The sequence below is a fragment of the Hypomesus transpacificus genome, chromosome 9 (genome assembly GCF_021917145.1).
Source record: "Hypomesus transpacificus isolate Combined female chromosome 9, fHypTra1, whole genome shotgun sequence".
In the NCBI taxonomy this organism is placed as follows: Eukaryota; Metazoa; Chordata; class Actinopteri; order Osmeriformes; family Osmeridae; genus Hypomesus; species Hypomesus transpacificus.
The window spans coordinates 8,214,133-8,238,329 of record NC_061068.1 but is presented as its reverse complement, the minus strand read 5'-3'; the positions used below and the strand labels follow the sequence as shown (position 1 = coordinate 8,238,329).

Below are 24,197 nucleotides of genomic sequence, written 5' to 3'. Positions count from 1 at the left end.
AATCACTACGTCAGTGTGACAACATATAGCCTAGCTACATGTCACACACACACACACACACACACACACACACACACACACACACACACACACACACACACACACACACACACACACACACACACACACACACACACACACACACACACACACACACACTGGTGAGAAACAGCTGGTTGCTTTCGTAATTTCTTGATTTGCTGCAAGACATTTCACAAACGTGTCTGTGTCCTAGTAGCTCTTACAAGAACCCATGCAACAACTCTAGAACATTTCCTTTCTTTCCACCAACATGTAAATAAAAAAAAATGCACACAAACGCAGTATTCAAAAATAGGTAACTGCCAACATCCTAGACGAACATACGCATAGGCCTAGACGCACATGTTTGCAGGTACACAACTTGTAAGGCCCAATAACACAAATATTTTGCCTTGGTTTCCCGTCTCAGAACCGTAATGCAAATAACATACATGTGTGTGTGTGTGAAGTGATAGTATAAAGTTCCCCCAAATTATTAAAAACGTTTGTACTATCTAAAATAGGTGCATTTCTTTCATATGCACTTCATAGTTATATATTCACCATCAGCGTGCCAACTTCAGTCGTTTACTTTCTTTGCCAGTTGAACACATTACATTGCCATCTGCGACAACAAACATCTTAAACACCTGCACTGAATTAGGCCTAATGACAAGCTAAATAGCTTTATCGTGGCTCAAGTAGTTCTCCAAGGTTATGAACCATAGGTGTGATCTCATACAAACAACACAGAACTTGGAAGGGCATTAAAGACACATCAGTAAAAATGCTGACACCGTGTGGACAAAATCGTTGGTGAACGAATATGCCAAATAGCTATTAGGCAAATACCCGATGATATGCCCGTAAGTTTTCCTGCGACAGTATCAAGTTATACCAACTGAGCAAACAATGTGGTACGCCCGCACGTTCTTTTTTCCATACGACAATGGTTTTCAACAATGAACTGCTGCTCATTACACTACCGCTCTTGTGAATCTTGGAACGCTTCTGTCAGAGTAAACAGTGGTAGGGGCCACAGTAATAAACTGCCAGTTCCGTTTAAGACAATTGCTGAATGCCTCAGGGTTCCGTGACTCATTTTGACTTCAAATATCAGCTTTTAATTATTAAAGTAATTTTACACAAAGTATGTTCTACAATGAGGTTGTAGGCTATGACGACAGGCCACGTGGAGGCTATATAAGGGGATAGGCCTATACTTTTCAACTGTGTCATCTGAATACCTTATGAAATAACTTAGATTGTAGATTGAAACATAGCGTTATCTCTTTGACTATGGATCAGGCATAAATCAACATAGATCTGTATCAAGGGGGCTCTTTTTGTGTTTGAGGTCAATTTCCTCTCCATCCCTTGTGTCCCATTATCAAAGATACCCTGTTGCGACTGACGCAGGATGATTTGGCTTAGGCCCATTCATTTGTGTTTTATTGTTTGCTGATGCTTGTAATTAATAAGCGCATTTGACGTCAGAGCACAACAAAAACAGCAATCACAAAACAGATTTACACCATTATGTTTTATTTTGGAACATTCTAATTTATTACACTCTACAAACACAATAAATATACTTTAAATATTTCTCTATCCTCTTTAATATTAATTTGCTATTTATTATGTTAATTCACTGTATCAGAGACAAAAGACCAGCTTCATTCTCAGTGACAATTGGCAAGGTTTGCTTTATCCTTCTTTGCCATTTCCAAGAGGCAATCTGTGGAAGGTATTTGGAATGAGGTGATAATTATGCAATAGAAAATATAAAACATTGAGGATCTAAACTAAATCAAGACTCAGTAAAGATTCGGATATGCCTTTTACAGCCAGCCTGCTGCCATCCTAGCACATTTACCACAGCCTGGTCTGGAATCCTTCCTCATGGAAGGAGACTGATCCTTCTTGGTCTTAGCCCTCTTTGTCCTCATTTTCTTTTGCCAATGCGGGCCATCAATTCTGCATTTGCTGCTGCCTTGGCTCTCATGTCTTGGTTCTTGGCCAGATCTATGAGGACACTGAGGATGCTGGTGGGGACATCTAGAGACAGAGCAAAGCGGGACCCCTGCTGGGCTCTCTTGGGGACCTGGGACGCTGGGCGTGGAGCTCTGACTTGCCGGAGGGTTGGGTGGTACTCTGGGGGGAACAGGGTGCGCAGGACACCGCTGTGGTTTAGGACGTCAACAGCCACTAGGTCCGTCTCTGTGTCCTCGCCCAAATCGGCACTGGCAGAGCTCCTTCTCTGGCACTGGATGCACCAGGGAAGCAGCAAAGCCAAGGCTAGACACAAACGCATGCCCTGCATGGTCAGCACTCTTGGTCTAGGGAGGAGAGAAAATACTTGTTAAATGGAGACCATACAGACCATGTATACAGATTTGTCTCTTTAATTTGTCACCAATACAGCACTGTAGATTGTGTTGCCATGCACTGTATTCACATCATTAAAGCTTTACTCCTTGGAACGTAATTGCCGTCAGAAATAACTGCTCACTGTATTTGCATGTCAGTGGGTCCAACTCATGCGTAAACTTCAAAACATTGTTTAATTATCTTCCTTGTGCTTAACTGATCCCATGTCTATTAAGTAGAGAAATTACTACTATTAAACTGGGTGGCAATATTGTTCAACATCATAAAAATACTATTTTACCCTCAGCTATTCATGGGTTGTTGTGTTGACCACTGAGTAAATTTAGTTTAAAATTGTATACCAGTTTAGTAAAGCCTAATAAAATAGTCTAAATGCCAAGGACTTACCCAATGTCACGGCTCTGGAATGGAAACGTCACAAAAAGTCTCTTAAGTTCTCTTCTCTGAAGCAAGGTTGTGTTGAAGTGTTTGTCGTCTGTCCTCCACTGTTCGTCTCTCTGTCTTTCAGGTTCTGAACTCCGGGTAGAAGAACGACCACAATCACACCTAAATGGACAACTGTTCAACTTGGCTTCTCTCTCGTTGTCCAAGACTCGCCTCTCTTTCATCCTCATCCCTCTGCACCGTCACAGTCCCCCTTCCCCCCCAGCGATCCCCCCACCCTGTTTATCTTTTGCATCTCTCCATACTTTTCCTTCCCCTCTCATCTTGTGTCATTTCCTTTCTTGTCATTGCCATCACCTTCTCTGTGTAAAAATAACAAAGACGGTGTTAATTGTAATATTTTGGCCTTTCTATATTGGTCATAATATCCGTTCACCACCCTGAACCTCATGCCAACTCCCAACATCATTACTAAAGGTATACTTTATCTGGACCTGATCAATGCATGGTGCTTGTGTATGTACATGGTTATCACATATATATATGTATATAATCTTTTGAAACAGTTGAAATCTTTCTTTTTTGTGACTGTTGAAAGAACAAGTGTGATTCATCTTTCACAGCACAGTCCAACAGGTTCCATCTGTGCCTGTAAATCCAATCAATACTGAGACTCTGCCACCATGTCCATTATAACATTTTGGGAGACAGGCATCTCTGGTTTCTTTATAACTGGTTTAACCAGTCCATCAGTGACCATGCTGAGCAACAACATCCAGTGCCTGATTTATTGGTTCAAACCTATATACAGATATTTAAAACACACATCCTCAATTGCACATAAAATTAAGTTAACCCTTGTGTGCCCTTCGGGTCACATGACCCAAAGGTTCATAACGAACCATCGTTGTGTTTACCCAATTTTACCCAATCCAAAAACAAATAGTTTTCTTTTAACCTCGCGATGTGTAGGGTCTGAGACAGCCCAACGGTTAACAGAAAATGCTTCACTTTGTTTTTGTATGAGGTAAAGTTGCCGCAATACGATGGTGGGTCACAATGACTGATGGGTCACAATGACCCGAAGATAACACAGGGGTTAAAAAAATGTGTGCTGCGGTCTCAAAATAATACAGGGAGATATGTGGCGAAAGGAAAAGGATCAACTGGGCTGAAAACCCAGCGGACGAGAGAAGAGAGGGAGATGTTGTGAACCCTGCAAAGAGGAGAGAGAGGAAGACAAGGTTCTCATGTTTCCTGAGTCACCTCCAGCTTGGTCCATCAAGACATTATCCTCATCTGGCTAATGATAACAGTAGACCAACAACTGCTGCCTGGACAGAAGGACCTCATCCTGGGGCTATTCAGAGGAGTATCTGCCTGGGTGACCTCTTCAGTTTGAACACACAGCATGGGGTCACATTCTCATCCTACAGCCTTGTTATCAGCAGCACTGCTCAGGCAGGAGAGAAGGGGTGGGGGAGGTCACTGGCTGTACTCATAGGTGGAACAGCCTGAAATAGAGTACCACCAGCAGTCCCAGTGTCGTAGATCCAATGTGACGCCATTGAGGGGATGACTCAGAGGTAAATAGGCATGTCCCATCTTGCAGCTTTTGGGTTGCAGTTCAAGGTCTGTTTCATAAATACATTAAGAACTCCAATGTGCTTTATGTCACACATGTTGCCATGTATGATTAACATCAGTCCTTTGGTGGATCAGTGGAGGATAAGATGTGAGTTTCTGTGTCCATGGAAAGTAAGTGGGCATGCCACACTGTACCCTCAAGTGTGTTCAAGTTGACATTCATTTTTTGAGATATTAATTCAGAGCATCTGCTAAAAATGACTACATGTAAATTCAGGCACACACTCAAGCACAGAACGTTGTCTGACATTTTGCAGCGTGATTCATTCTTGATATAAGCAAATAAACATCTACATATATAAATACCAGATTATTTAGGTATAGATTCCAAAACTGATCTGCAACTCTTTGTATGCAGTTCTGACATTGGTATGTGGAGGGAGTCTTGAGATCCCAGACCTGAGAGGAAAGTAAGATGTGGAGAGTGGACGCTATAAGAGTTAACCCATGAAGGAACAAAGGGAAAATGATACTGTGAGGGAGGCGTTGAACTTGAGGAACATTTGAGTGACTATATGTTGACAGGATATTGCCTTTTTTCTTCCGTTTTTGTCAGGTGAGTACGGTGGCCCTGAAGTGCAAACCACACCCCCTAATATGAGTACATCCCCCAAATGAAAATACTCCCCCCCAATATGAGTCAACTCCCCCCAAAACGGATGACTTGTTCACCTCCCCCCAATACAAAAACCTGCTCCCCCCCCCAATACGAGTGTCATTTGCACTTCAGGGCCACCGTAGGTGAGAACAGGAGAGCACCATCATGTCCCCCTTGTGGCTGGAATGAATCAGTACAGAACAACATCAGCCCTGACTGAAGCAGATGTACATCTTCAACCAATAATCAGTTACTCAGGTGCACAACTGCTTCTCCTATGGGCATTATTGACGAGTAGACTAGATAAACCAAAGCATGCCACAAAGGTGTTGAACAGTATTTTATTCATCGGAATGAGAGCTTCTGTTATGTACAATAGAGGCCAGAAACAAAACGTTACAGCAATTCATAAATACTTCTGCTCCACAATGACAGGTTGTACACAGTGGCCTGATTTAACTCTAGGTATATCACAATGTATTCAGAAGATCCCTTCTCTCCTCCTTCCCAAAATGAAGTATGTTCAAATGCTCCTTGATAACACCAGGAATCTGTATATTACAATCTTTCCTAAGAGGTAAATGATGAATAAGCATGTCTTGACAGTGAACAGAGACACCGCGAACACATGCACCCAGGCCCTCCCTCCCTCCGCAGGAGAGAAAGGGAGGCAGGAACGATGAAGAGACGGAGGAGGGAACCAAGAACGGAGGGCTGTCTGTGTTGCTAAACTGAGGCCGTTCTGAGGTCTTCATGTTCGCAGTGAGAAAGGAGTGAAGGCGGGAAGAAGAGCTGACAACGCACACACGAGGAGCAGCACGGTGGGACGTCTTAAAACCGAAGCCAGTACATGCCACTGCGCACTCTGTTGTAGTCGGTAAGCTGCTCAATGGGGCCTGTATCATGGAGGGAGGGAGATGGACAGGTCAGACCACAGATAGTCATTGCCTTGATGGAAAAGAGGAACAAGAAAAAAAAAGGAAACATCCAGTAACTCACCAACAGCAGACACAGCGGGACACTTATCGTAGATGTATTTGGAGCAGACGTCACGCACAATCTTGGGCGTCACAGCCTGGGGAGAGGACACACAGGGACAAAAGTGTAAAGGTAGGAGGGCTGAGACGAGGGGATGCGAGCATGCGTTTGAGGCAGGGGTGTGTAGGAGCGGAGTCGAGGGGCTCACGTCGATGCGCGCGTCCCACTCGGCCAGGGGGATGCGGCGGCCGTAGTTCAGGATGTGCCTGCCGATGTCATCGCACGCGGGCGTCGTACCTGCACAGGAGAGCACCACGTGTTAGAACCTGTTGACGCGCGTGTGTGTCTGCATGAGAAAGACAACACAGCAGGGGGAGGGGGGGAGGTCATACCATTGAGCTGTCCCACTAGGCTGGCCTTGACGGCATTCTTGGCTCTGGCGACGTCGCTCTCCGTCACTGTGGTACACAGGTTCATCCTGCAGAGAGAGACGGAGACTGCTCAGAGACCACCGCAGCACACCGTACAGTTGAAGTTAACGGCCGGCCTGGCGCCTGTTATGGCATCACTCACCACGCGTTCAGGGAGTAGAGCACCATGTCGTCGATGTTGTGTTTATCAGCCACAAAGTAGATGCCCATCAGGCCAGTGTCGCTGTATGAGGAGTGGAAAGCCTGGAAGCTGTGACACAGATTGTCCTCCACTGCACAACGAGCCAGTCGACTGCTCAGGTGCTGCGCACAAACGATTACATGATTTAGAGAGTATATATATATATATATATATATAGTGATCTGACATTTTAAATGATATATATTACGGAGGGGAAAAAGGAGTCATAAAGCTCACCTTTCCTCCTCCAAAGGTGATGTCATAGCTGCCGATGATGGCGTTGCCCAGCATAAGAGGCACAATGTCAGGGCTGGCGGCATTGGGGCCCTCTACAGCGATGGCTACGTGTGCTAGCGGCATAGCGTCGTCACGCATACGGATCTGTAGGGACATGGGGAACCAGATTTGGATGGCCTGTGCAGACACGCTCGCACACCACGTACAGAGGGATCGTCTCTCTCACCTCGCTGCCGGTGAACCGACAAGGGGACAGCAGGGGGACGGCGTCGTCCTCGTACTCAAAGGACACTCCACTGAAGTGTTGTTTGGCCAGCCCAACTAGCTCCTCGTGGCTCACCCCTGCACATACGGACGGGTTAGAATTCCCTGATTCAGTATCAAACTATAACGATGATTCATCAAAACACGCGGGTGGAGCGAACCTTCCACAGTCTACCAACCCTAAGCCTCAACAGAGCAGCATCTCGGAGGCCTACCTCCAGCTGCAGCCAGCACCATGCGGGGGGCCTTGTAGTGGCTGTTGATGTACTCAACCAGGTCCTGGCGAGTCAAGGTCCTGAGGGAAACAGACAGATGTTGGTTACAAACGCCGGTTCTGTTTCTGAGACGAAAGGGTATTAGTGCGTTGATTTGCAGGCTCCGGATGAAGCACTTGTGCACGTTGGTGTGTACCTGGAGTTATTGGAGGGCCCCAGCACGCTCTGTCCCATGGGGGTGCCCTGGAAGGCCGTGGCGTACAGCAGGTCCATGCACACGTCCTGCAGACTGCCCTCCACCTCCTCCAGCTCTCTCAACACCACGCCTCTCTGCTGCTCAATGTCAGCCTCACTCAGGGCACTGCTCTGCACCACTTCAGACAGCAGCTCCACCGCTGACCGGGAGAGAGGAGACAGTTACACACACACGCGCGCACACACACACACACACACACACACACACACACACACACACACACACACACACACACACACACACACTATGCTTTTCAGCTCACCTTTGGGCAGATCCTTTGCCATGGTCTTCATGTAATATGCAGTGTGCTCACGGGAGGTGTATGCACTCAGGTGAGCACCCATCGACTCTACCTGCTGCTCCAAGGCTGTCTGGGGGTGCTTCTTTGTCCCCTGGAGGAGAAGAAGAACAACAACAACATCAACAAGGTGAAAGGAACAAGTCTGGGTATATAGAATAGTGTTGACATACAAGTTAATGAGCCTCAAAGCACACTGTAACAGTGTAAAACGTAGTGTACCTTGAAAGCCAGGTGCTCCAGGAAGAACCCTGCTCCATTGGTCCTCTCTGACTCGTAGCGACTACCACAGCTAATCCACAGGCCAACCTAAGAGAGGAGGAGGTGCTCAGTACGTGACCTAGTGGCATCCAAGTCTACACAGTGAATTAAGGGAACATTCTGATGTCCAACAGTCCCCCCCCAAAAAAACAAAACAAGAAAGCATGTATGAATTCTTGACATAAAATGCCATTGTGTTTTGAGAGCAGTTTCTCAGAGGCTCTTACAGTGCATGTGGCATGTCCAGAATCCTCTGAGGCAATCCTCAGGCCATTGTCCAGGGCAGTGAGTCGGGTCTCAGGGGCCCCCAGCAGGGTCTGGGCATACGACACTGTAGCCTGACCACGACGGAGCGACAGCAACACAGGCTAGTGGGGATGGAATTAGAAGGTTACCCTAATTAATGTTATTTTAATATCTGGTTATAGGACTGTGGAGATTATAACAATATAGTTGTACATAACCGGGTTGCTATGTAATACAACACCCATGTAATACATGTATGTTAGCTACAAGGTTTGCCGTTCACATTGTAGTTGATTTTTTACACTTCTAATATTGATAAGCCAAATCATTATTAGGTGGCTAGATGGCACATCTCCTGCAACTAATAATAGTAACAAGTTATTGTCAGATAAATAAGGAAAAACCCCATTAAAAGAGTTTGCCTTCGAGGACTGAAAGATGGGAAAATTGTTCGAAAAACTAATGATATACTTTCTGACTAGGTCAGTCACCGTTAGCACTATCTTACTAAAACTGGCTAGCCAACTTGCTAATCACGGATATAAAAGCAGGGAGGGCAAATGAGGACGTCTCTGAAAATCTATCAGTTATCATCAGAATGACCTTAATAAAGTGTCTGTAAATGAACACAACACTGAACAAGTCCTTAGCAATCGTAAGCACAACCGTATGAGCAAAGATCAGACCCTGATTTTAAGACGTTATGCCTGTTCTGACAGTTGACCTTGCGTAATGTTAGCGAGCTAGCAAGCTAACGAGTCCTATATGCCTCAATCTCTCTAGCTAGCTGTGCTAACGTTAGCTCGCTAGTGCGGCTAATGAAGGGCCTTGTTCTTCGATGGTTATAACTAAGTTTTTTTTTTTATCGGAAGGAACATCCTTTTCCCAAACTACGTTATAATCCAAACACCTTAAATATATGTCTGATTACTCACGCTGCGTGCTTTGGCGAGGGCTTTACCCACAGTACTCCCAACTCGGCACACGGACGCTGCCATCTTTTCCTGGCAAATACAGACTGATCAGCTGCGCGCACGTAACCGGTCTAGAAACGGTGACGCAATCACACTTGTCAATCAAAAGTACTTGGACTTCAACAAAGCTCAGCGTTTGCCGCCAACGTGAGCTGTACATAATCATGAGTTTATATTTCTTCTAGTTTCAATTTTTTTTAAATAAAGGTCTAAATTACATAATACCCTGATTCACAGTGGAAAACAGAAACCATTTTCATAAAAATACAAACACAAAGCTATGATTCGATAATGACTTTATATGAGGTAGGTCACAATGATTAACCAAACTTCAAATGTAACAGCAAGTGAAGGGTTATAATAATCCTCTGGATCAGGTGCTTTTGTAATGTCCTTTCCCTGTGCATGCAGCTCTGACCATGCACTGGTGGAGGTCCTGATGTAGAGAAAACCTGAAACCAGGATGACGGACAAAAGGAGTGAACTGCAGGGAAGGGGCCTTCTTGGCTGGGTCCTGCAGGCGTATGACCTCCAGAGGAAAAATAGGGCCTTGATAGCTGGTATCTAAAAGTCTGCAGTTTTGCACCGACCGTGGCTTTATAACCTGGGGCCTTCTCCAGCAATCCATGGAGTGGGACTGAGCTATGGGGGGCCTGTGATAAGAGTGAACACCAACCATAGGCAGGCATGGGTAATGCAGCCTCCAAGTGTCTGTGGCCGGAGGCTTCTCCGAAAAGGAAGGGGGCTGGACCTTGGTGCTAGACAAGGAAAGCTGTTTAACCACGGCCCTCATCCACCTCTTAGATGCTGTCTTTGTTTTCTCTGTCCTCGACTCCTCCTTGCTGGCGGGGCACCGTCTGGGGACCACAAGGTTGGTCCGAGGCTCAGAGAGTTTAGAGGCTTTCGGAGGAGGAGTGCGCCGGGGCCGTTTGATCTGAGAGCCCTCGACAAGGAAGTTGACCCCAACGTACTGAGGCACCTCCACTGCAGCCTGGAGAGAGAAGAACAGTGAGCTGAATATTTTATTGATTATTTTAGAATAATAGAGACAACTGCATGTTTCTTCTGGTTCCTAAGCAAAAAGTTCCATTCATGCTTTGGATAACCATGTACACACACTTTACTATACTATATTTATTGGGAAAGGAGATCCTTTTTGAATAGTTGGGGGACCATCATCCAGTTAAACTTTAACTTTTTAAATCCTCACCACCTCAAAGAAAATATCTCTCAAATACAGAATTATGTATCTTCAATAAGAAAAATAAATGGGACATTTTGCTTATCAACCAAATGATTAAACTAATGCAGCCACATTTTTGAACAACACCTTTCATGCAAATCAAGAAACCAGTACCAACACTAGTGTGTAAAACTTCACCTGCTTGCAAATGAGCTGAAAACCTCCGGTTTGTGCCCCCTTGTCCAGACGTTTGTCAAGAACCACCCGTAAAGTGTCCTCCTGAACCTTGGCACACAGGCGGGCAGTCACTGCTGTGGATGGCGCCATGGTGGGGCTGGCATTGATCTCTATCAGCCATGGCCTCAGGTCGCGACCTAGGAAAGAGACAAACATCATAGAATTCTTATACCACCCAGCACCACTCTCTACAATGTCGCTACACATTTAGCTTTTGGATAGCAGTATGAATCACACGTATGCCCATCATTGAAATCCTGAAAAATATGCCATGCCACTATGCTACACTGAGAAACTTACCGAGCATGAAGTCAGCTCCATACAGTTCAAAGCTACCTCGTCGTGACTCCACCAGGTCCTGAGCTGTCTGAAGGGCATTGACCACAGCCTTCTTCATCCCTGGGACCACCACAGACCCCCACTGTGCACCCCGACCTTGCCTAGACAAGAAGGCTTTGAACTGGTCACACGACCACATGTTGTCTGCCGGTACCTCCGGGTGGCGCTGCAGAGAAGGCTGCAGGTGCTTCTGGATGGAGTTATTACACAGATGAATGGAGCTGGGGGAGATGGGTGAAAGGTAAGTTGATTAGAGTGAAGGAGGGTGAGGTAAATAAAGGGAGAGGCAAAGGGTAGAAAAATGTGAGTAAAGGATTTAAGAATAAAAAGAAATCTTCACAGTTCTCTCTTAACCCCTCCCTCTTCCATACCTGTCCAGAGTCTCTACTGAGTAGGGCTGTGTGCAGAAGCGCATGTAGCACTTCTTATAGAACCAGACAGTGAGGGGGTTCCAGTCAGTGACCAGGAACCACTGACGCAGGTCAAACTTGGTGTCATGAACTAGCAGGGGGCGCTCCAGGTACTTCTGCACCACCCACTTACTGTCCTTAATCAGGGACGGGTCACTGTCAACCAGCCTGAGGATCTCATCTAGACGCTTTGCACACATTATACCTGGAGACCAAAGGCAGCAGCACCATTAGTATAACAGTAAATACTTTTTTATATGACTGAGATAAGAGCTAGATTATTAGATATGATGTATGACTATTTTGTGTCATGTGCTCCTCTTGAAGCTCACCTCTACCTCTGGACATGGCCCCTGGTTTGATAATCCAGATGTTGTGAGTACCGTCTGTTTCCAGCTGTGGACTGACCTCCTGAAGCTTCTGCAACATGGCCTGACAGCTGGCCAGATACATAGAACTGTTTTCTATTCCTACTCCATCACTGGGAAGAGATCATTAGAGAGAGACAGGGGGAGTGAGGGAGAGGGAGAGCGCAAGAGAGAGAGAGAGAGAAAGAGAGAGAAACGTGGGAAAATGAAGAGAGCCTGCAGTCTCTAATGGCTCTTTGGTATGGAAAGCCCATCAAGACACGATCATCAGACACTTAAAAAGTACTCACTGAACAACGCAGTAATAATTGTGAATGAACTCAGACCACTGTTCTTCATTAAGCGCTGGCGGCGTGTCCAAGGAAATGTCTATGTCATTATGTTCCAAACTATCCAGAAAGTCTTGACACACTTCTAATGCAATGTCAATGATTGTGCAGGACACCGATACGACTGGTCGGCGCTTGTTTGATTTGTTTTGACCTAAACACACAGTTGGGACGAGGACAGAAGTTAGTTAGCCTCTTTCAACAAATAATGTGCAACTGGCATGATGTTGGGAATGACCATCATCGTTCACTAGCCTGACTGCCTGGTTGATCCGTCTTTCCAAGCTTTCTGTCCCTCTCCTCTCTCACCACAACTCCTCTCTACTATACACTTCAATAGGCTGGTGCAGGCTGTCCTCCTGTAGTCCTCTGCACACGTTGGGGGGAGATTTAGAAGGGGGGGGGAGAACGGGTGTGAAAATAGCAATGATACAGTACTGAAATGTTCTGGAAACCCATCCAGTAGAAAGTACAGGGACAATGCAAGGAATACAGAGGTACTCAATACAAAGATAATCAATAGTGACAAAGGAAACATTCTGACCGATGAAGGCGTACTTCTCATCTTCTGCACCCAGCCTATAGCAGCGAGGGAAGAAGGTGTCCGGGTCAGCTGCATCGAACCACCTCAGGTTCCTCAGGTTGACACACAGGCCCACCTGACAGACAGGTGCGAGGGACACAGGACAAAACCATACAGTACGTGTCATCAATGGCATTTCAGAGTTACGTAAATAGGCTGTCGTCTTTCATGTAAGACATTATGATATGTCTGACCTTGGTGGTGATGGTTCCAGCCTTTGCATAGTGATTAGTAATCTGTTCCTTTCGCAGAATCCGAATTTCAATGTTCTCTCTACGGGTTGTCCAATAAAGGTATGTCCTTTCATTGCGCACCATGCGTGACTGTTGAACAACGGAATGCGTTCTCATGATCTTTGGCACGCCTATGTAGTCAAAGTGAAATGTGTTTGACCACATTTACATACATTTGATAAATTCAACAGATACTGTTATCCAAAGCGACATGAAAATGATGCATAGAGAGAGAGTACCACAGAAGGTTAAGTGTCAGAAGTGCATCACATAATGGCATGTGGATGGCACCTCCTTTGTTAATGACTGATCAGCATAGCTTTGTTTAATCTTATGTAACTGTATAATCTAAATAAATTGTATTGAAACCACATCCCTTGACTATTCCGATCTACACAGTGCCACTCGAATTCTTCCATTACAATCATTCAACAGTGTTTCGGTGGTAAGAGTCAAAGAACGGGGTCTGTATTGACTGGCCATCGCAAAGGAACCACATCTCAGCTACCAGGCGCGGTGAACCAGAAAGCATATTACCATGATATCACACATGTCATCAGGATCCTCCTGTTTCTCAACATCGTGTGGATTGTCTAAGCAGAAGCACAGCCACATAACAAACCACTCAGTCCATCTTCCATGTAAATATCAAATACATCAAAGTAACAAATTACAATTACGAAACACTGTCTGTTTACTTCCCACCTCACCATCATCATCATCACTGTCATCTGCATCATTCCCATCATCTTCCTCATCTCCTCGGCGACGCCTGCAAAGTTGGTTTGGCTTTGGTAGGCGCCGTTCTACCCAACCTCTGGCCCTGAGGATAGCCCGAACAACCGGGTACTGACCCTGGATGGAAAAGACCTTCCGCATCTGGAGGAGAGGGAGGGAGAGCGAGGAGTAGAGAGAATGACTGAATGACCTTTCGGAACAAAGTCAGATGTATTTTTACTATCTCAAGCACACACTTTACCTGCAATGCTTGGTCCACCAAGGCTTTAGCTGTCCTGAGTCTTTCTGGGTTGATGACAGGAAGGTTGAGCAAGCTGCGGCGCACTTTGCTCTCAGGAGGGGGCGCTGACACACAAACACACAAGCAAGCCAGTCCGCATGATGAAGACAGCTCTATTTGACAGATGTATGGTATGTAAGGTAAGTGTTTCGGCTGTCTGAAGTTGCTGGTTGTACTTGGCTGTAGGCCCTTATTGATGGTGGGGTTCTGGGGTGCTTGGGTGCGTCGCTGACACACTGATTTGCTCTGGTGGTCTTTAGAGGTGTCCCCCATATCTCCTGCAGGGTCTGAATCTAATTGTGGACAGAAACCACAGTTATCCAAACATGTATTTCTCACTTCACATTTGGTACATTCAGTAGTTCACTCTATCGTATTAAATAGTTCTGAACATACAATTACACTTAGGTCATAGTAGCCTCACATGTGTTTCAACAACATTCCGATGTAAAGAGATCATGGGATTAATATATCATTAGGTTCACAAAGCTGGGGTCTGTAACTGAAACCTAAACCTTGACCTCTTCAGTCCAAGACCAAACGCACAGTCAGCAAACACATGAAACATTAATGCCTGGCCTCTGTATTCATACATCTGACCACCTGACATTTCCAAGTGTGACCTCATGACTTATTCAACATTATTCATACATTGGCAAGCTGTATAAAGGTTTAATACTGTAAGCTTGCAGGTGTCAAAGCAACAGTCCAAAACTGTAAACAGAGTTGGTTCAGGAGATTTATGTTGAGTCACCTAGATGATCACATAAGAATAACCAGTGAAACAAAACTATGAATTGTACTTTTTTTCAATAGGTCAGCTTGACATTTTTTCTTGCAAGTCAAACAGACACAAGTGACAGAGCACCATGGCCTCTCAGAATACAGACACAGACAGGTTTTAAGTGCAGGCAGGGCATGAGAAACACTCACCACTTTCAATACTTGGTGTTGGACTTCCATCCTTGCCCTGAGCTCCGTCCTCCTTCTGCCCAGGATGGACACTCTTCCTGGGTTTAGGGACCTCCATGCAGCACAGCCCCTGGTCTCTTGCCCCTCTATCTCATGCTGCTTCCGATTGTCAGTAGCTCAGCTTGCTCAGTCAGCCAGAGCAAAGCTGTAAGGATAATTGCTCAGTTGTTAAGTTTAAATGACACTGTATATTCAATACCCCTAAGCAGTTTTTTTTAAATAAAACAAACTTCGTAATACATACACACAAATAAATGATGGCACAATTTTGTAACATAGTTGTGACATTCTGTATAGGGGCTGGAGTTTAGGGTTCAAGCTCTGCAAGAATGCAGGCAGTCTGTGTAGGTGCAGTGACCAACAAGGTGGGTCAAATTGCTTGCAGAAGACAGCTTGGCTAACACATGTCACGTTTCTTACACCCTGGGCAGACAGAGTTACACAACACCATCCTACCTTCAGTTGGGGACACTGTCCCAGTTTCTCAAGGTACAGATTATCTTTCAGAAATGTTGCTATCTAACACCCATTTGGAACTACAGTGGAACTCATGATCAGACACAATTGTTTCGATACACATTCAATATGGTAATGGTAAATTGTCTAGACAAAATACCTACAGCTCACTTCACGGCGTCAATTTATATGGTGTTCTGTAAACAATCCGAGAACATTGCGATTGATGAAGTAGCTGAAAACCAAAGCATTCCCAGTTGCACTGTGACGACACAATGTTCACACTTCACGTCTTCTTTGAAAGCGTGTAGGTCGGAGCCAAAAATGCATTCGCTTATGGGGCAATAACTTCCGTACGTGCTTCATCCATGATTTACAGCACCTTACACTATCTGCCTTAATGTTGATGAACGTTGATAACCCTTTCTTTTTGGTATCACTGGTGGTCTTCATGCGTCGCATCGGGTTTTCTCGAGTAGGAAAATGTCCACTCATCTCACTCAGATCTGTTTCTAAAATACACCATAGCTCTTTTTAGTACAATTTAACATTACGTAGATGTACTGATACTCAAATCACTGAGTGTGAAGAGAAACCAATGTAGGCTGAAGAGTAAATTAATTATAAATAGGCTACTATCTTCCACATTTAAATATGATAAAAAATGCTTTTTATTTTGATGTGAACTTTTGTCGTATGCAGTTTGTTTAAGTCGATTAAAACCACTGGATGGCGCTCAAAACTTATTTAACAGTGTTGATAATTCGGAAAACATCCACATACAGGCAGTTGACGTCAGACTGTGTGACATGGATTTACTACTAGGCTATGAATATTTGGTCAATCTTATTCTATCTGTATCCAATATATTTCCATCTACATCCATTTAAAGGGAACGTCTTGGAAGTCCTTCTCTCACGGTCCCCCATCCCCTCAGGAAATGAATGTGTCTGATGGACAGAGTTCTCGGGGTAGAAAGACCAGCAAGGTCATAGAGGGATAGGCCTATGTAATATGGGACTGCTGTCTCAAAGGCTAGTGTAAAATATCTGTTTCAGATGCAGGAATGAAAACAAACAAATCATCCATCCTCAATGCCACTACAGGACTGTAGGTCTGCAGCAACTAAATGCAAGCCCTAAAATGGAACCAAAATGAATACATTCTGTTTGACCTTTTAGGGAAAACCTCTATGTAGTCAAAGTTCTGTGACATCCTTATCCTATGACCTGTAGGAAAACTCCCATATCTAATGCCAACCATGTATGCTTTAAAACAGATTGATATCCTGAAGCCTATTCAGAAGTGCATGGGTGTCTGAATAGTCAACAGCAGAAGCCCCCATGACTATTGTACTGGGCTTTTGTTGTGTAGTTCTCATTAAACGTAAACTGAAGAGCAGGTGGGCTTTGTGTTTATTCAGACTTCATATACAGTCAATGAGGTTCCTCCACTGTTTGCACAGTCCCACAAGGGCTGTTTCAATTGTTCATCAGACTCATCTTACAATCCAGGACATTTGTACCTGTCATGAATCTTTCTGACTATGATTTTGCCCTTACAATCAGAATCCTGCCAAGGCGACCAGAATTCTTTCTTCCTTTATGTGAAATTCAGTTCAGCGGGTTAGCTTCATCACTTGTCTTTGTCGTGGCCAGTAAAATTTTATGGTTGTTTGAAGAGGATAGCTCTCCTTTTAGAAGCTTGGGTAAACACTCCTGTAACTCAAATCAACTGCACAACGTTTATAAGTATGGGAGGAGCAGAGACTAACAGTGGGTACGTGTGTGAGGGTTGTGGGGGTGTTGAAGAGAAGATGAATGCAGGCTGGACAATAATTGTGAGGTTATCTATGCAAGTGTGCTTGTGTGTGTGTGTTTGGGTGTGTACTTGTGTGTATGTATGTGCACGTTTTAACTGAAAGGGCCTCTCTGTCCCTTGGCCTTTTGTTTTCCAGTCTATGTTTGCCATCTATCCCTCTCTGGCTCTCCTCCCACTCCACCTCCATCCCTGCGTTCCAGGGTTGGAGCTGAACAGAGAGTGGTAGTGGGGTGAAGGGAGACACAGTGGTTCAGACAGCTGCTGTGGCCCCTGCATTGTGAGGAGCCTCTGTCCAGAGTGGCCACGCCCAGGCCGCCCTCCCTGACACAGCCCCATTGTCCACCACTATTGTGACGCCATAGTTGGTCATTCTCAGAGCTCTTCTGTTACTGTTGTAGTAAAACTGATGGTGGTTTTAAAAGGGAAAACAAATGATAAACAGGTAAATGTGGTACATACACGACATCCACAAACATGCACACAAATACCACGCTCATACTGTCACCAAATTAGACGTTCAGATATTCCTTGGCACGACATGCAGATATCCTGTAGGTCTTTCATTTGGTTTTATCTTGGGTCCAATATTGTTCACCGTTATCATAGAAAGTCCACCTTTTCATTCATCCAGTTGTGATAGATGTACAAAGCTCTAACTCGTGTGCCATGGCATGCATACAAACATACTGTGTCATTCACCCTTTCAGCCTCTTTTTATCTCATTTGAATCTCATTTGCATGTCATTTGCTTGGCAGTTGATGCTTCTGTACAACCCCTGTATTTGACAGCACACATGCAAATAAACACTTCATTTTTCATCTGGCCTGAGTCTTTTTAACCCCAGGGAGTAGATGGTGTTCCTGGGTGGGGTCCCCCTCACACCTCCTCAGATTTTCTCATGGACAGGGTCATGGCCACAAAACAAGACAAATCATTTTGACAATCTTGTTTTTGTAGAGTGTTGCACAGCCAAAACCTGTGAAGATGTTCTCAGAAGTGTATTCAGGAAAATATGTCAACATTCAAAAAAATTCTTCATTCGTTTTATACTCACAGAAAATATGAATATGTTCTTGGGAGTTTGGATCATTATGGTTTTTTGTGATGATTATTGTCTATCTGTTTATCACTTGAACATCCCTTGTGTAATCTGATGTTTCACACATCTAGAGAAATGTTAAGGTTACTCTGGCAACAGATTTATGAGAAGAAAAAAAAAGATTGACAACACAAATCACTTTAATATAGTGATAAAATGTAGACGTTGACTTCTCAGTCCATATTTGCTTTCACTATCTTGTTGTCGTTTTGTTACTTGAGTCTTCCAATCTCTCTAAGCCTAGTTGATTGGACACAGTTACTGTTACACCAAGGTACGGTTTGTTAGCATCACCAAGGGATACACTGGCTGTAGAGATTTAGGCAGCAAGATTGCACAAGTTTAGAGGCCTGTTTAGATAGCAGAGATCAAAGCTTGAAATACATTGCAGTGCAGTGGAGAGTAGGAACACACACACACACGAACATGCCCCAAAACAAGACAGACAAATACTAGCATTGCTCATAGTTTGGAATCATCCAGAAGACCTCAGGGAGACATCGGTTGAATCCCCAGAGTACCCTGTATCAACCTTCTCATTCTGCTAAGCAATCAAGATGACAGCCAGTGAGGAGCGCTGAGTCCATGTTAGATACACTGATGCCAACTCACTTCCCCTCTCACCATCTCTCCTCCTGTTTGCCTCTCTCTCTCTCTCTCTCTCTCTCTCTCTCTCTCTCTCTCTCTCTCTCTCTCTCTCTCTCTCTCTCTCCGTCTCTCTCTCTCTCTCTCTCTCTCTCTCTCTCTCTCTCTCTCGCTCTCGCTCTCGCTCTCTCTCTCTCTCTCTCTCTCTCTCTCTCTCTCTCTCTCTCTCTCTCTCTCTCTCTCTCTCGCTCTCTCTCGTTCTCTGCTCACTCTGTTATTATCACCCAGATCATTATCATTCTCACTCTCCTCTCTGCGGGCAGGAGAGAAGGGTTGGCCGCCCACATGGCTTTGGTGAGAGATTCCTAAGAGCAGCAGAGGGGGAAAAGAGACAAGAGGCCCAATAAAGTCTGTCTATATATAGAGGCAGCGGGCCCTTTTTCCTCTGTCCTTATAAAGAGCTGTGTTGAATCCATGCAGAGTATCCTCCTGGCTCCGCAGAGAGCAGATCGCTCCCCCTGGACTGGGAAAACAGCCTCACTCGGCCTCCACAGGTTTTTTCCAGAGAAAGAAAGACGGCATCTGAACAGTTTTGATCTTTTCATGAGAGTGCAAACAGTCAGGCGGAACACACTAAAATAGGATCGGTTGAAGGCAGACCCAGGAAAAAAAGAAACAGAATGAAATAGAGTGTGTTTGACCTCTGAGTGTAAGATGGTTTTCAAGATTACGAAGTGACCTTCAAATGAACTGCTTTCCATGAATACTTTCATAGTCTTGGATTATAGACGCACATGCAATCAACCTTAAGGTTTACATCTCAATTCTGTTTTCAAATGATGGTCCCCTACAAACATCCCTTATTTTCTCTCTCTTTCTCACTCTCCCTTGTCCCACTGTTCACTGTCACCTTGCAGATCCCCATGAGATCTCATCTCAATTTCAGGAGAAATCTCAGGACACAGAGCACTGCATCTGTGCTGGCATTCTAAAACAACTCAATGACCCCCCACACTTCCCCTCTAATGTAATCACTGATCATTTGGGTCTCGGTCCACAGCAGCAGCGGTAGACAAGGTGTCTACACATGTGACCTCTCAGCATGTCCTGCCCCCTGTCCCTGTCTGTCTGTCTGAGCCATGTTATCAGAGGGGGTCTGTTCTGTGTCCCCCCCCCGCTGCCAGCTGCAACACGGTGCCACTGTCAGCACACAGCTGCTCTCACACTCCACACTCAATCATCAGTCCAAACTGAAGCGCGCCCTTGCTTATCGGCAGCCTGAAACATGCATACAGACTTACAAACACAAGGGGGAAGGTTGTGTACAGATGGGCAAGCTTAGACATGCCTTCACAGACAAACAACACATGACGAACATGATCATCAATATCTACAGGAGCTACTCTCTCTCTCTCTCTTTGCCCCCCCCTCCGGCCCCAAACTCTACCATGCTGAGATGAGAGATAACAGCAGGTCAGTTGGACAGCTGCCATGACTACAATGAAAGCAAAGGGCTGAGCTGCAGAGGTCCTTCCAGGAGGATAACACTTCACTGTCCTAAACCTGCTGCTTGCGCTCCCATTTGGTGGTTGGCCACCAAAAACCATGTAAAAAAAAAAAAAGAAACACGCACATATTACTCATACACACACACACACATGCTGTACACAAACACACACACAAAATGAGTATAATCCAGATATTAATCTTTTCCAAAGCTGAGATGAGAAAGTATCTGAGGCAGACCCAGAGCCACAGAATAGCCTCCACTCAGAGCACATCCACAGAGCCTCCCAGTTACGTAAAGCATCCTCCTCCACTGGAGCTGCTCCACAGGCCGGTCAGACTGAGTCAACTTCAAACTGTGTCTGTGTGAAAGCCAGGGCGTTACGCTGGGTTTGACTGTGCACTTTGCATCCGTTGTCTTTGTGAATCTTTGTGTTGGGGAACATTTGTGTCAGGGTTTGTGGTCGTGGAAAGGCCCTTTGTGAGAGGAAGCTCAGCTGCCAGTGTTTATCAGGCTTTCGTCTATTTTACTTTTTGGGTCCTGTTACTGTGGGGGTCAGTTCACCCCTCCATCCCTCCCTCCCCCACCCCCAACCCTAAACAGGCGCAGTCCGAGGCACTGCTGGGGGTTAGGGCAGGGGCCCAACCTTGGGTGCATGCATGCCGTCTAAAGATAAGGAAATCTGGCATAGAAACCAGGAACCAAGAAAACACATGTGACGCCTGTCACATTGTGAACATGTGGCCATGGTTCATGGCTCAGGGTTCGGTTCTAGAAAGCAGCTAATACTAGGAGACACACACAGGGGGTACAGACACACACGTTCCTGTTCTAATCGACAGCCATGTCAAGAAATCGTCCTCCCTCTAAACTCTTATTGCTTTGCTCCTCATTTCTCTTTCCAGCCTTCTCACGGTCCACCTCCGCCCTCTGACATCACTTCACCCTAAACCACGTCTTGTCCTCCCTCCGTCTACAGTATATATGACCTCACTAACGCAAATGTGTTATCTAGGCTTCCCATGCACCTCCCCACACTCAGTATGAGCGTTCACAAAACATCCCTCTACCTTTGTGATACGACTGTGCTGTGTCTGACAGCTGTGTCTGTGCCCAGATGTGCCAGTCCAGTATTGTGTACCGCATAAAGAGGCTGATGCCGGGTCAAAGGAGCCATGGACTCAGTTGAGGACAGAGGGAGTGAGGGTAGGGAGGTCTTTCCTTTGTTGCCTTGCTTTGTCTTGTGGAGACTATGAGCCAATGATTACAGCACACGGCTCCAGCTTCCCCAGGCTCTAATTGAGTGAGACAAACTCAGATCAAATTACAGGCTTGAAGACACGGAGGATCTATGGGGAGGGAAAGCCAAACAGGCCAAAGGGTTGATGGAGCACATGTTCAAGTTCATACATGACGAACGTGGTGCACAACTAGAAGATAAGACACGCTACTAAGATATGATGAGCACTCACTCAAACACACACACACACATACTTACACGCACACACACACACACAAACAGGAATATCACACTTACTCTCTGAATTCATGTATATTCACACTGGCACATATGCACAACCCACGCAAGCAGCTATGTGGTATTAACACCAAGAGACTGAATATGACGAAGCACATCAAGCATGCATGAATGCATGGCCTCTCTTTTTTTCCCCTCGCTGTCTCTCTCTCTTTCTCTCTTTCTCTTTCCCTCTGCCGCAAACATATACAACCTCACACATCAGTGAGCCACACTAATGTATCAGTCTTCAACATCTGTAACTGACAGTATCTCTGCCCCAGTCTGCTATCTGCTCTGCTTTAAAACCTGAGTGGAAGAATGACTCACAAGTCCATTAGACCTGCAGATAACAGACAGGTCTGTGTTAGAGACAAGCCTCCTCTCTGTATGTAGTCAATCTGCGACAAACATTTTCAGACCGTTTCTGACAAATGCTCTCCCCTTATCAAACGATCTCCACCTCTTTTGAACATTATTCTCATCCACAGCCATATGCTGACCGTCACTCAACCCCTCACCTCCACCCCCCCCCCCCCCTACCCCCACAGTTCCTAACACCTTCCCCCATTCCAGACCTGTCCATGTTATCGCTGTAGGCCGGCGCGGGAAATTGCCCTGATAGAGCCTGAGACAGGAGTGTGGGGCTGGCAGTCTCTCTGAGTATGGGTAAATATAGACTGGATCTAGGACCCTATCTCACATGATGTTGTCCAGCTCCTGACCGGTCCACTTCAGAGCCAGAGGCACGGCAGACGGGCACACTGGGTTTGAAGGACTGGGATCCACAAACACAAAACTTACCCAGGATTAGAAATGTCTTTTAGTGGGGGGAAGTGGAGTAGCTGTGTGAAGTGACCATCAGTTTGGCCTGTGATTCAGGTTGAGCTGAGGGCTGTTAAGATGGGACAGTTACATGACAGTTCTGAGGAATCCCTCGACGTCAGAGAGGAGCATGACTGTGAGCACCATGTGGGCAGTTAGATTTGACTGAGCAGACCAGTCTGGGCCTGTGCTGTGCGTGCGTGCGTGCGCGTGCGTCTCTGTGTGTGTTATGTGTGTGAGAACAAGAGGCCTAATGGTGACTCAGCAGAACATGCTCCGCTAGGCCTGTATGACCTCGTTCATCAAGCTGACACTGCTCTGTTTCTCCCCTCTCATGATTCAGTGAGAAGGAAGGAGATAGGGAGGAGGGAGGGAGGAGAAAAGAGGGAGGAAGGGAAGGAGGGAGGAGGGAGGGAAAAGGGAGAGTAGGGAGAATGAAAAACAAGGGAGTGAGAAAACAACACAGAACAAACATGAACCAACGATTAAATGAAGATGGGGATGGAAGAGGAGAGAGCCATTGAGAGATGAGAGGCCTGAGATGGAGAAGGACAAACAATAAAAAAGTTAGATGATGGAGAGAGAGAAGAACCACAGGAACAGCCAAACACTAACAAAGCTGCAACTATCCTGCTTTAACACAAAGCAGGCACAGAGCAGAGGACACGTGTTCCCTCACTGTACACTGCTTATAAACACATATGACAAGATTTAACAATATAATTGCAAGTCGGAGAAATTGATTCCATTAATGGACAATGCTTACTTAAACAAAGCAAGACTCCATTACTGTCCAATTATCTAACACACTGTAACAAAACCATCTGTCATTCCTCATTGCTGTAAAGATACACACTCGCTTCTACAGATTGTACCCGACTTGGTCATGAAATGCATGTCAGAGCTATTTTGAACCAGAGTCCATGTTCCCTAAAACCATGTGGCCTAACAAACTCTCTTGTTTGAGAGTAGAGGAGGAGTTTCAAGCAGGAACTAAGCTAGCCGTTTTGCTTATCAGTTGTGTCTTGATATGTAATAAAAAGAAGTCTCCCCGGCAACAGTGTGTGTGGGGTGGGATCAAGGAACACCCCGTGCCCCGGCAGGAGGTAGTGCTATGGGCTGATAACATGTGGGCCTCTCGCCCTAGACCCCCACCAAAGCCAACAACACACCGTGATAACGACCGTGTCACATACAGACGTAAGGTCTCAACTGAACCTTCTCACCCCTGTGACTGCTCATGACTGGATGCTACGTCAATAGAAATAATCTACAACTAATAGACAAGGCAAAGTAGTGATATACTCAACATTACAAGAAGAAAATTCATGTG

General features: G+C 45.5%; 3 protein-coding genes across 3 annotated transcripts; all 3 read right to left on the bottom strand.

The window, feature by feature from the left end:
* Positions 1–1,966: 1,966 nt before the first annotated feature.
* On the bottom strand, positions 1,967–3,004 carry ucn3l (urocortin 3, like). Its single transcript, XM_047026395.1, has 2 exons — positions 2,800–3,004; positions 1,967–2,360 (listed from the first exon to the last, which is right to left on the bottom strand). The coding sequence occupies exon 2, from the start codon at positions 2,342–2,344 to the stop codon at positions 1,967–1,969; it is 378 nt and encodes a 125-aa protein (XP_046882351.1). The 5' UTR covers positions 2,345–2,360; positions 2,800–3,004.
* Positions 3,005–5,368: 2,364 nt separating this feature from the next.
* Positions 5,369–9,446, bottom strand: LOC124471779 (cytochrome b-c1 complex subunit 1, mitochondrial). Its single transcript, XM_047026384.1, has 13 exons — positions 9,344–9,446; positions 8,390–8,530; positions 8,124–8,210; positions 7,866–7,995; positions 7,544–7,742; positions 7,348–7,427; positions 7,095–7,210; positions 6,869–7,012; positions 6,593–6,753; positions 6,412–6,497; positions 6,228–6,316; positions 6,041–6,116; positions 5,369–5,937 (listed from the first exon to the last, which is right to left on the bottom strand). The coding sequence occupies exons 1-13, from the start codon at positions 9,404–9,406 to the stop codon at positions 5,873–5,875; spliced, it is 1,437 nt and encodes a 478-aa protein (XP_046882340.1). The 5' UTR covers positions 9,407–9,446; the 3' UTR covers positions 5,369–5,872.
* Positions 9,447–9,694: 248 nt separating this feature from the next.
* On the bottom strand, positions 9,695–19,103 carry LOC124471895 (tubulin monoglycylase TTLL3-like). The gene is made up of 14 exons (XM_047026558.1): positions 15,016–19,103; positions 14,259–14,375; positions 14,044–14,147; positions 13,775–13,943; positions 13,602–13,657; positions 13,026–13,154; positions 12,793–12,907; positions 12,504–12,617; positions 12,210–12,402; positions 11,884–12,032; positions 11,513–11,756; positions 11,103–11,362; positions 10,764–10,939; positions 9,695–10,373 (listed from the first exon to the last, which is right to left on the bottom strand). Exons 1-14 carry the CDS (start codon positions 15,110–15,112, stop codon positions 9,756–9,758), a joined length of 2,541 nt encoding a protein of 846 aa, XP_046882514.1. The 5' UTR covers positions 15,113–19,103; the 3' UTR covers positions 9,695–9,755.
* Positions 19,104–24,197: the final 5,094 nt, after the last annotated feature.

Excerpts from the sequence above, each read along its gene's own strand:
- LOC124471779 (XM_047026384.1), bottom strand. The coding sequence starts at position 9,406 with ATGGCAGCGTCCGTGTGCCGAGTTGGGAGTACTGTGGGTAAAGCCCTC. Across the intron at positions 6,117-6,227 it reads AGTGGGACGCGCGCATCGAC|GCTGTGACGCCCAAGATTGT; the intron begins GTGAGCCCCTCG and ends TCCTCTCCCCAG. Across the intron at positions 5,938-6,040 it reads TCCCGCTGTGTCTGCTGTTG|GCCCCATTGAGCAGCTTACC; the intron begins GTGAGTTACTGG and ends TCCATGATACAG.
- LOC124471895 (XM_047026558.1), bottom strand. The coding sequence starts at position 15,112 with ATGGAGGTCCCTAAACCCAGGAAGAGTGTCCATCCTGGGCAGAAGGAG. Across the intron at positions 12,403-12,503 it reads CGGATCAACCAGGCAGTCAG|GTCAAAACAAATCAAACAAG; the intron begins GCTAGTGAACGA and ends CTGTGTGTTTAG. Across the intron at positions 11,757-11,883 it reads GGCCATGTCCAGAGGTAGAG|GTATAATGTGTGCAAAGCGT; the intron begins GTGAGCTTCAAG and ends TTTGGTCTCCAG.
- ucn3l (XM_047026395.1), bottom strand. The coding sequence starts at position 2,344 with ATGCAGGGCATGCGTTTGTGTCTAGCCTTGGCTTTGCTGCTTCCCTGG.